The sequence below is a fragment of the Cygnus atratus genome, chromosome 8 (assembly GCF_013377495.2).
Source record: "Cygnus atratus isolate AKBS03 ecotype Queensland, Australia chromosome 8, CAtr_DNAZoo_HiC_assembly, whole genome shotgun sequence".
Lineage (NCBI taxonomy): Eukaryota > Metazoa > Chordata > Aves > Anseriformes > Anatidae > Cygnus > Cygnus atratus.
The window spans coordinates 27,031,795-27,043,532 of NC_066369.1; the positions used below are offsets into that span (position 1 = coordinate 27,031,795).

The window sequence follows — 11,738 nt, forward strand, 5'->3', positions numbered from 1 at the left end:
GGAGCAGTTACCTAAGGGAGTGGGGAAGTACAGTTAGAGTTTACTGTCAGTTGTACACAACAGCCTCTTCAACATTATTTTCTTAAATTGATAAAACTGTGCTCTAGGCTATTTGGAAAGGGACAGGAGTCTAAAACAGAGTAACATATCCAAATTTAATGAAAATAAACAGGAGATTTCCATCTTTTCAGTGGATTGAAATGCACCCTCTTCCCTCCCCCCTTCAGTGTTTTGCAAGTAAAAGAAATCGCATCCACAGAAGCTACGGAAACCAAGCTAGAGGACCAGAAAAGATAAAGAAACTTACAGTAGGCAAAATTCTCACACAGGACGGACAAGGTTCTGCAGCACTAATAAATTAGATTTTAAATTAGATATCTATCTTTGCAAAGAAAAAGTAATCAGAGCACAGAGAGCAGTTGCCAAAAAGAGCCCTTCTGGTTCTGCAAGTACAGGACTGTGCTCCTGCTGCCATGGAAACTGAGCCCCGGCTGCTCTGGTCCTGGTGCAGTGCCACACATGCTCTCAAGCATTTAACAGATACTAATAATGCAAAAATATTACCAATAGATCAGAGGCAGAGCGTCTTCTCTAAGAAGCAAATCTGGCAGCAAAGTTCACTTCCCGTGGCTACAGGCCAGAGGCTACCTGTCTTACTGTAAGGCAACCATAAATCCCGTTATCTCCTGCTTCTTAACACTCCCTCTCAGCACTTCCTGTAAAGGTAACCTGCCTGCCAGGCCTTAACTTAGCCTGAAAAAGGCAGGAAGCCTGGAGAAAAAGTTGAAATACTCCCCCAGTTTGACAGGTACCCCCGCAGTGAGCAACGCGGCTGAGCGTGTTTAGCACTGGACTGGTAGGGAGGAGACCTCACGGCCGCTCTTGGCTCTGCTGCCAGCTTCTTGTAGGACCACGAGGCACCCCAACGCCAGCTCCTGTCTGCAGGACAGCCCCAACACCATCCACTCCCCTCGTCATGAGGAGGGCACAGGGCTGCCAGCTCAGCCTCGGCTCCCGGGGAAAAGTCACGTCCCTGCCAGAAGCAGAACTGCGGGCCGTCAGGGCATTATTAGGGCACAACACAGAGAGATCAGAGCTGGAGCTCTAATCCCCCTTTTAAAGTCTTCCAGCTTCTCTGGGTTGGAAACCTGGTTCTTGATAACATTTCAGTTTGGATGGGCTTAGGTTTATTTTTCAACTAGCTCGCAGCACTATTATAACTTTTAAAATCTAATCAGTTTGTTATCTCTTGAATTTCAGATGGAATTCTTCACACAGCAGAAAATCTGCATTAATTATTTCACAGGGCCTTTTACCCCCTCTATTTCCCTTGTGGCTAGCTAAATACTAATAATTTTATCAGGAAACGGAGTTCGAAAAATTAACTCGACGTTTTTAACATTTCCTGCACAAATGCCGTAAAATAGCAGAGGCTTCCCTTTGGCTAGAACCAGCTGTCTGCACTCACAGCAGAGCACGCTGGAACAGGCAGCCTGCTTTTCTACCAAGGACATGCCACCACGCAGGAAAACAAGCAGCAACACAAATCTTCATCCCCGTCACTCAAACTCGGCTCACTGATTTGTTTTCCTGGGCAAAGCACAGAAAGGAAAACTGACATCTTACGGCATTTGTAAGGCATGCGATGGCATGGGAAAGCAGAACTCGTCAGTAACGTGTGCTGGCAACATTTTGGGAATTAGCAGGGAAAACCTGGGGAGAGGAAAAAAGGCTATCAGAGATGTTGGATGTGAACAGTGCAAGGATGAGGAGGATTTCATGCCAAATCAAGACCACCATGAACACATCTTCACGAGCACGTCATAGTCTCAGTGGCACACCAAATACATGGTAAATTTGCCAGTGAATTTAAAAAGTTGGTGCCATTAAAAAAGCTAGCTGCAACAAAAGCTGTGCATCTGCTCTATTAGAAACAGATGAGCAGATCAAGAGCTGTCAGACATTGTCAAGCCTTAAACTTCAAGCCTCAAGCATTTAACGTCCCTTTACAGAGACAATGGAGTCACGAAACCTCATTCTCTCTAGTCTGGGCAATCTGAGTCCAGGTGCGTCAGATTAACGTGTTCACCAACATGTTCCACTTGGTTCCTCCAGCCTCATAATTGGCATTTATTCACTTCAATTCATCTCTAAACATCCTCTGATGAATATGAAATTATCCCAAGTATCTTCCATTCCAACAGCAATCAGTAAGAAATCACATCTCAGACGCGTGCTAATCCTGGGTGTGTAATACCGCAGACAAAGAGAGCTGGTCTACATTGACTTTTGTTTCATCTTTTTATACATTAAAATGCTCTGGGTGAAGCTTGCCTACCTTGGTTCAAACCGTAGAATATTTTTATATCCTCTGAAATGAGAGCTCTGAGCTCTTTGATAAACAAACCAAGTCACTGTCAGTTTTGACTGCACTTTCATCATTTCCTTCTTGAACTTAATCATTATTTTCAATCTTCTCATTCTCCTTGACCTCAGGAAAGCTGTTCAGATCTCGGCTTCTTCCTGTAATGGTAGCTAGAGCTATTCATGTGCTTTCTTGGCATAGCACAGCAGCAGTCCATAAAATCAATTTCTCTGCCCTCTGTAACCATAATGCCCCCAGTTCCCATGTACCCGAGTTCCCTCTTCCAGTCCTATCTCCATTTCTTTCCCAGACCTTGAGCAGGAGTGATGGAGAAGCACCACGGCCTGGAAAGCCGCTGCACCTAGAGTTAATAACACCCCCCAAGCACATGTGCCAGGAGGTAAGGAAAAGCAGAAGGGCACACTTGTTTCACACTTGGACTTAATGCTTGATTTTCTACATAAACGATGCAGAAGAGAAAAGAACACAGAAACAAAAAAATAAGCAAGTTGGGTTTCTCAGAACAGACAACGAGAATATAATGAAGAAAAGAAGATAAATGAGTGACAATACGCACCACGTTACACAAGAAATCAATAAACTAGTTCAAACACCAGCTCGCACACCCACACGGTACAAACCAGGGCAGTCAAGCCACAGGTAGACATGCAAGCAAACGTGTCCTGCCTCTCTGCACCGCTCTTCCCAGTGCTCCCCGTTTTGGGATGAGCATGCAAGCTGGCCACCAACCCAGTTATCTGTCACCTACATAATCAAGAGCATATGATCGTGCATATGTCAAGGAAACCTAAAATTCTCCACATGCTAATGTATGATATATATATATATATATATATAAATATAAAAGAGACACACATCTCTGGAGTAACATACAGCAATTACTCAGAACAGAGAATAATGTCTCAATGCTGAACTCGAAGAAAAAATGGAGCAATAGACAATGGAGAACAAAAAAATCATAGAATGTTTGCGGCAATTGAGACTACCTGCTGTCTTACCTTGTCCCATCCCAACACCTGCAAGCACGGCACACCATTACACTCAGGACATATTTAACTCTTCACGGGATCCGGATTTTAGTTCCCAAATAGGCTTTTAATATATTTTTATTCCCAAATTCCAGCTCTAATGAAATTTGTGCTGAAAAGCAAGAAGAATAATACCACGATGCCTCCTGGGCTTCCGCATAGGCAGCAGGAGTCAAACTGCACACTCCCTGCACACAAAGCCAGCCGGAGAGCAGGAGCCTTTCCTCCTCTGGAGAGCGAGGCAAGCAGGACTCAGCTCTGCAGGCACATTCTGTGCCCTAAGGCAGGGCACGGGCTGAGGTAGGGGGAAGTTTGCTGATGCTCTGAGTGTTTGCCCTGAATTCCAGGCATGTAAGAACAGCCTTGAAATCAGTGACTCCCTTTGGACTGTCTCATGCCTTCAGCAGCCTCAGTCCTGCCCAGTATAAAACATCCCCGCGAATAGCAGTAACAGAAAGCAACAACAGAGAAAGTATCCCAACACAAAGAAGGAAAATGGAGCTCTGAGAGACATATAGTAAGTAATTCTGCATTTGGATGTGTCCCCCTGCAGGCAGATTACTACAAAGCTGAAGTGGCCTCACAGCTCGTTTCATTTTAGGAAGCTGGTTAAGCTACCGCTTGCTTTTTGTGGCTATATTCTTTGTCATACCTAAGGCTTATCAACAGTGAAACGTTTAAACAGAGGAAAAGCTTTATATATTTCTGCAACACACACAAATTAGTATCTCTTCCTTCTCGTTAACACTTCCAAACAAATGAACACTGTCTCCTTTCTTCCTGACGGCCTTCTTTACTACCAGAAATTGTTTCCTTTACTTCTTGTGAGGCAGCAGCTACATTCATACTTGCTACCTGTATCTATTTGGCTCTTTCTTTTGCCCTTCCCTAACAGGCATGGCACTTTCTGTAATCCTTATTTTCCTGCTCTTCTCTAAATTCCCAGCAATTTATTTCCATACTGCAAGAATCATCTGTTTGTTACAGTGGCCCTTTGTTTTAAATCACCAGCATTACTAAAAGGACTTAATTAGACGGGGTAACACTGAAATATGCAGTATGAAATACGAAGCATATGCACACCTGATACTTGTTCAAATGAATAAATCCAAAAGATTCCTTCCAAAAGAAAGAAGGCATAAAATTTCAACTGTAAAGATGCCTCTTGAAGCATGCTGAAATTGTAAAGATCATTTAAAGTGATACACAATCCAGTCTGCAATGGAATGTGCACCTTACCAGGCTGAGCAAGGGATGACGTTCCAAATCCTGTTTCTGACATTCACTTAGTTTCTAGTGCCTGCTCTCACAAGTGAACCACGTGGTCAGAGAGCTTGTAACTTCTTCCTTCATCAGCAACAGCAGTTAAAATTCAAGGAAAAAAAATCTAACTTTTTTTTTTTTAAGGAAGAAAACAAAACTGGATTCCTACTATATCAGTCATTTCCCACAAGTAAAACCTTGAAAGTCAACTGCTACATGCCAAGAAAGGATTGGCCCCATGATATATAAGAAGGCTGTTGAGCAACCTCAGATAAACTTAACACACCGCACAAAGCAGTAAGCAGTAACCTGCTCTGTGTAAGTGCTACAGCGATCATTGATTACGCGTCAGTTCCTGAGCTGGCCACACACACATCTGCACAGACACTAGGCAGGTAGAACTACCAACCATGGCAGAAGAGAGCTACTGAACAGAAAGCACATTCTCAGGAGACGATACAGAATGACTACCAACACATTCTCCTTCTAGTCTAAGTCTCCTTTAAAAAAGCCAATATTATAACAACAAAGTTCTCGAGGAGAAAAAAAACACCACCGAACACCAACAACGGCAGCCTACGTGAGGATGGCTTGCAGTAGGGAGCACACACAGTGCTGCAAGGCTCTCAACCCCGTTTGCCCACAAACAAAATAAAACAATTCATCTCCTTCCAGAACTTTTCAGTTACAAACTCTTCCAGCGTATACAGACTGTCTATGTACAAGGACAGGCATGTTTCACAAACTGGTTGTTAACGCGCATGAAGACCATCCTCTCTCTTCAGAAAGTGAGGATGTACATAACCAGCAGTGGGCTACAAATATGTTGATACATTGATAACAAATGTTATCAGCTCCAGAAAAAGCATCAGCAAGTAATTACAGGGGTTATCACGCACCACATCAGTACTTGGCACCAGCAGGCTACCTGCGTTTTCATTTCGCTGTCACCACTCCAGCACGCTGCGTTTTCCAGAACAATTTCTTCCTGAGCATATGTTCATAAAGTAGTTTCTAAATGAATAGCTGTTTATTACAGCAATGACAGAGGTGGCATCTAGCAACAAAACCACGTGGAACATATTCTTTCATCCAGTGAGTATAACTCTAAACATTACATATGCTGAAAACTGGTATACATTTTTAAAAGAAAGAAGCTTTCTGAAACAATGTGAGAAAAATGCATGTAAAAATGCTTCTTTAACCAGTCTGAACAATTGCAACTACAAAGTCTCTCTCTGTATATGTACAAACTAAATAAACAGTCCATGAGTAATTTCTCTAGTATGTTCCTCAACCACTACTAATAAAGGCCAAATTCAGATTAAAGCAAAGAACTCTTCCTGATGTCTTCACATCCCAAAATTCCCTTTCCTAACATCAAAAAAGTCAGCATTCTACCACTATGTAGCCACTTGATTTTTACCACCCTCAAAAGAACAGTAAACGCCCTCTGAAGCAAAACCAAATCAGATGCAATCATTGACCTAACCATCCTAGCACAGCCCAGTTCACGTAGAGCAGATGTTCAACAGGACTGTTTTACATTCTGTCTTCTGACACGATGCTTAAAAAGAAGGTCACAAGGAAAAAGAGAAGAAACAACAGCCCAGGTATGGGTTCCAGCTGACTCACTCGTGCTAGGCGAGAAACTCAGGCCACAAGCCTAAAGTGGCACTCAACGTGGAGCGTGGCGTGCAGAATCTGTTCCTCGAGATGCTCCCCCAGCTGTCATCCCAACATCTGAAACAGCAGCTCCCAAAGCACAGCCCACCTGCAGCTCACCAGGCCTCTGTACAACAGTACCCAGAGTGGCTTTTAACCAGAAGACTTCAAGAATACCAGGGTCAGCCTGCTCCGAGACTGCCGGCACTTCCACAGTTACTCTGTCTCTCTCTGGAAACTCATACACTTCTGAGAAAATATTCTCAGGTACAACTACACACAAGTCCAAGCTAGTTCCCAGTCAGCCGTGGCCTCCCCGTGTCTCTTACAATCTTAAAAATTCCAAGTCTGAGATGTGGTAATAAAATTCCCACATCAATCATGTTTATATCCGTACTAAATAACGCTGCTGAACCGCTCATATCGTAAACTTATGCATGTGTAAAGCCTGTCAAGTCCTCTGAATACAAAAGCACCAGATATAAATGTTATACTTACTGACTTACTGTTACAACATCAAGTTTCATATGAACAAGAGCTTGGGAATTTCTGCTCTCCATAGACTCTCCATACTCAGAATTCACTGCAAGACACAGGTGTACCAGTGAAGCTGCTAACAGGACAGTCACGTACTGGAGAACACATAACCAGGGACTTTTCTTGATATGTTCCTGTGGTCCACAAACTTTCAAGAGTCCAGTGAATTACAACCTGACAGTTGTTCAATGCCTATTACCCTACAAAGATAATTTGAGAGATATGCGGTGTCTGCTGCAATATTTGCAACTTACAGAGAATTATCTTTAATTTGGAGTTTTAAGACTTACAGGGTGCATAACTTTTCACGGATGCTTTTCACACTACAGGGTTGACACACATTGTCCTAGGCTGTCAGAAGCTCTAACTAAGCGAAATAAGACAGAGGTAATAACGGCACAACCCTGCAAAGCACCCAGAGTTTGCTGGGTGCCACGCACACACACCAGGGTCACGCCACAGGGGAAGGCAAGACTGCCACCTGCCCAGGACAGGAAGTACGTATCTCCTTGCTCCCTCTTCCCTCATGTTACTGACAAACCAGGCAGTGCTATGTGGCCGAGGAGCGAAGCAGCCTGCTTGCTGGCCCCCTTCCCCTCACCACAGCCACAAATACCTATTAAACCCCAAACCACGCAGCAGCCCCGCACCTTGTGGGAAACCGAGCAACTTTCCCGGGAGGACCTGTAGCGGTCCCAAGGGGGTCGGGCACCTGCCCAGCTCCCGTGCCATGCCCCAGGCAGGGCTGCTGCTGGCGGCGAGGGCCGAGCCCCCCGGGGCGGGCAGCGAGGGGCGCTGCAGGAGGTGCCCGGCCGGGCGCGCCACGGCGCGGCCGCGTCACGGATCTGCTGCTGCCGGCAGCCAATCAGCGCCGGAGCCGGGGCCGGCGCGACTTCATTCATTCATTCATAAAAAAGAGGCGCTGGGAGCGGCGCCCTTCCGGGCCCCCCCGGCACTCACGGCAATCCGCCTCGTCGCTGTTATCCGAGCAGTCGTCGTCCTCGTCGCATTTCCAGATGGCGGGGATGCAGCGCTCGTTCCGGCACTGGAACTGGTCCTCCTCGCACTCCTTGACGCCGCCTGCGAGACACGGGGCCGCGCCTAGGTCAGCGGGGAGAGCTCCGCCGCCGGGAGCATCCCGGGGCCGCCCCGACACCGGGCAGGGCCCCGGGGGCCGGCGGGGGCCGGGGTCGGGACCGGGCTCGCCAGGGCTGAGCGGCTCGGGGCGGGCAGCGGGAGCACGGCGGAGCCGCTTTGTGCGCGGATGGCGGGGGCCGTTCCCGAGCTCCCCCGCGTCGTTTTAGAGGCACGGGATGACAGGGGAATGGTTGAATCCCGAACGCGAAAGACAAAGAAAAATTAAAAAGCGCACCGATGCTGGGACCGCCACGTGCCCGTTACCGGGGCGAAACGGCCGGGTACCCGGGGAGGAGGGGAGCGGGCGCCGCTCCCCGGAAAAGGGAACCGACCCGATGAAGTTGAGGGCGGGGGGACGGGGCAAATCTGCTTTGCAGGCGCAGCGCTGCTTTGCCGAGCCGCAAATCTCCTCGGAGAGGGATTAAAGGCGGCAGCTCCTGTCACCAGCGGCCGCGCTGCATTCCCCGCGTGCACGGCCCCCGCTCCCTCCTCCGCAACCCCCACGAGCGGCGCTACCGGGGCTGCCCCCGACCCTCTCCCCCATCCCCTGAGGGAGCCCAGCTGAGGCGTGCGCTCCCCCGGGGGCCGCGCCGACCCCACCTTTGCCGAGGTGCAGCTTCAGCAGCAGCAGCTGCAGCAGCAGCAGCCGGGCGAGCGCAGGCCGGCACATGCTGCCCGCTCCCTCGGTGGCAGCGCGCCGTGTGCGGGTTGCGCGCAGCCGGCGCGCCGCTCTGCGCCCCGCCCCGCGCCGCCGCCGGGGAGGCCACGCCCCTTGCCACGCCCCCTCCGCGCGCTGCCGCGCCGGCGCGCCCTGGTTTGCGCGCGCCACCGCCCGCAGGGGGCGCGGGGCCCGCCGCGGCCCCGCAATCCTGAGCGATCCTCCCGCAATAACGGCGGCCCGCAGGGCACGGCTGCGGGGCGGAGAGCGGGGAGCTGAGCGGGGCGGCCAGCCCGCCGCGGGCAGCCGGCGGGGGATTTGCGGCACGTTGTCGGAGCGGTTGTGGGGCGGGAGGAAGGAGGCACGGTGGTGGTGGCTGGGCTCGTGTGGTGGATTACGGTAACTGCCCAAAGCAAATGAAGTGTTTGTAATGTATTACGGGAGTTTTCTCTTCTTTAAGGGTGTCAAAATACAGGTTCGTAAAGCTACTCTAGTTTCCGGCCTCCTTCTTCTGTTTTCTGAAATACTTTAAATTATAAGTTGCTCCAGGACAGCAGTGGAGCTATCCAGTACCAACCAGGTGCAAGCGGGCAGAGCATCACTCACAGCAAGGATTTGGTACCAATCCATGTTGGAATTTCATTTGATTTCAGAAAAGCTGACTCGGCCTGCCTGCCACTCACAGAAAGCAACGTTAGCAGGCTCGTGAATACATCGCTCTGATGACACCTGGCCGGCCGATTCAGCAGCCGCTCCTGGCCTCCCCGGCAGGGCTGCCTGTAGCCTAGTACCATCTGCTGGATGTGTGTGTGTCAAAGGGATTGCAGAGGCAAGGAGGAAGCTAGAGAAACTAAAGGGGGAGAAAATTAGCCCAGGGAAACCATTTGGTTTGTAAGAGAAATTAAATTTAGTTGTATCCATTATGCTCAAATCGTTAATTAAGACTGGTAATTTACCTCCCAAGGTCCATCACTTCCAAGCGCACACCTCTGCAGTCACAAACTGAACGGGAACTCCCGCTGCTCTTAGCCAGACTGTAGGGAAATCTGTAAAGCAACAACAGCACAGATGTATCTGGCCGAACAGTAAGTGTCCAACAGCAAATACACAGCATTTAGTAACCCTTGTACACAAAATATGTCTGATATACTGCATTTGCTAGCTGGAGACTGGCTTCATTTGTAGATTTAACACACACACAAGTCTGTCTGTCCCCACATCACAAGTCTGGTTGCAGCAGGTGAGACCAAGGATCCCTCCAGCTCCTTCTGATCCACGCTGCAGCTGGCAGCAGGTGCCTATGAGCCTGTAAGAGCAGAGCCAGCACACGGCAATGCTTGCCCAGAATAGCTTCCTGTTTTCCAGGCATTGATGTGGTATGTTTTACCTCTGTCTACTAGCTAAACGTTCAAAGTCATCCTCAACATTCATGCAGACCAGCCAGCAATGGCTCCTGCCCCAAAGCACAAGCAGGGGCAGCAGGCTCCCAGCCCATACTGAGGGGCTGTGAAGGAACACTCGAGTAACCTGCTATATTTAAAGGCTGCTAATCTGCTCCTACTTCTGGTCACATACCTCTGTGCATTAAACACCACAAGCTGACACAAATCAGCCTGGTGCTGACTGCGCGAGGAGGTACATCGCAGTAGAGCTCCATCCATCCAGAAGGACTTCCCATCAATTAGCTCCGTGTCTTTCATCATCCATGCCATTTCTTTGATCTATGTCAAACTGATTTTTAAAGCTGGATTTTTTTTTTCTGACGCAGAACCCATCCCTTTTTTTTCATACTTAACATTTTTCAACAGCTTGTCATTTAGATCCCTAAGTATCTCATGACAGCTACACGTAATAGAGGAGAGAAGTCTCCTCAAGGTCACGATGAACAACTGGCATTCTGCACGCTTGATCTCTGCTGGCTTATGTTAGTATATCGGTTTCTTTAATTGTTTACTCACACAGGTATGTGTGTATACACCCTCCCAAACCTTTCATTAAGTTGGTTGAACTAATGTACTAGCAGCCATATCCCGTAAACTTCCAAATGATCTAAGTCAGTACCTGCAATATTAGTTACCTTTTTAAATAAAATTCTCTAATAGTAACTAGATAATAATAAATAATAAACTAACTCTGCTAGGAATTTCAAGCTATATGTAGTATTGCATGTTACATTTAAAACTAAAATTCATTTTCTGCTGCTTCTACTACGTGAAAAACAAAACAAGCCACCAACCCAGCAAGTGAAAATATTGGCTCACTTCTGACCAGGACTTGTCCATGAGACTCTTATGCAGATCCTGGTTTTTACCTACTGTGCTTAAGATGTCGATCACTTTTCACAATCTTCCTTGCTGTATTTGGGCAAACGTACTTTTGTTTGCAGGTGCTATAGTAAGAGAACTCACCAGCAAAAAACCACTTAGCTCTACAAGAACAACTTCTTTAAAGTTTTTTTCTAGCAGTTAGGCCTTCTCAGGGCTCCGCAGAGGACTGCTGTGGAATGATTTTCTTTCTGTTCCATTTTGCTTTGTGTTGCGGTGTTACGAGGTAAAGCACAACAGAAAGGTAGTCAGCCATAAACTGACACACTCTTACGACCAGTTTTATACTAACATTGGGAAAAGCTGATCTTTCACTCTCTTGAAAATGAAGACAATCATTTAAACTAATTAGCAAAACTATCTGTAAAAAACACCCAGTAATTTTGCCTTCCTTGTAGAAAAAGCAAACACATTCTTTGAAGTTCTAAGTTCAACTTAGTCCCCCTTAGCATACTCGAAGTCTTCTAATGACATCCTTACTTTTAGCTAGTTCAGTCTACTGAAAAAGGAGGACATCACACAATCAGCTTTAAGTAAAACTACAAACCCCATCAGTTCATCATCCAAGAACTGTCTCCTACAAGCCAGAATCTCTCACTTCCATAGCCGTAACTGATCTCTGTCCTCCAGCTGTCACTCAGCTATGCCTTAGTCAAGCATAAGAAGCAGTATGATACAACACCGCCTCGCTGCTGGCCAAACAAAATCTCAGAGGTGCTTATTATCCAGGTATGAGACTG

The 11,738-nt window shown here is 47.5% G+C and overlaps 1 protein-coding gene across 2 annotated transcripts in view; it reads right to left on the minus strand.

Annotated features, from left to right (window-relative positions):
• LRP8 (LDL receptor related protein 8) overlaps window positions 1-8,715 on the minus strand; it is a 172,415-nt gene extending 163,700 nt beyond the window's left edge. For both annotated transcript variants that reach the window (XM_035537977.2, XM_035537976.2), the window contains exons 1-2: window positions 8,617-8,715; window positions 7,840-7,959 (exon numbers count right to left, since the gene is read on the minus strand). In XM_035537977.2, coding sequence (XP_035393870.1) covers window positions 7,840-7,959; window positions 8,617-8,686 — 190 coding nt within the window. In that variant the 5' untranslated portion in view covers window positions 8,687-8,715. The remainder of the gene's footprint in view (window positions 1-7,839; window positions 7,960-8,616) is intronic.
• Window positions 8,716-11,738: the final 3,023 nt, after the last annotated feature.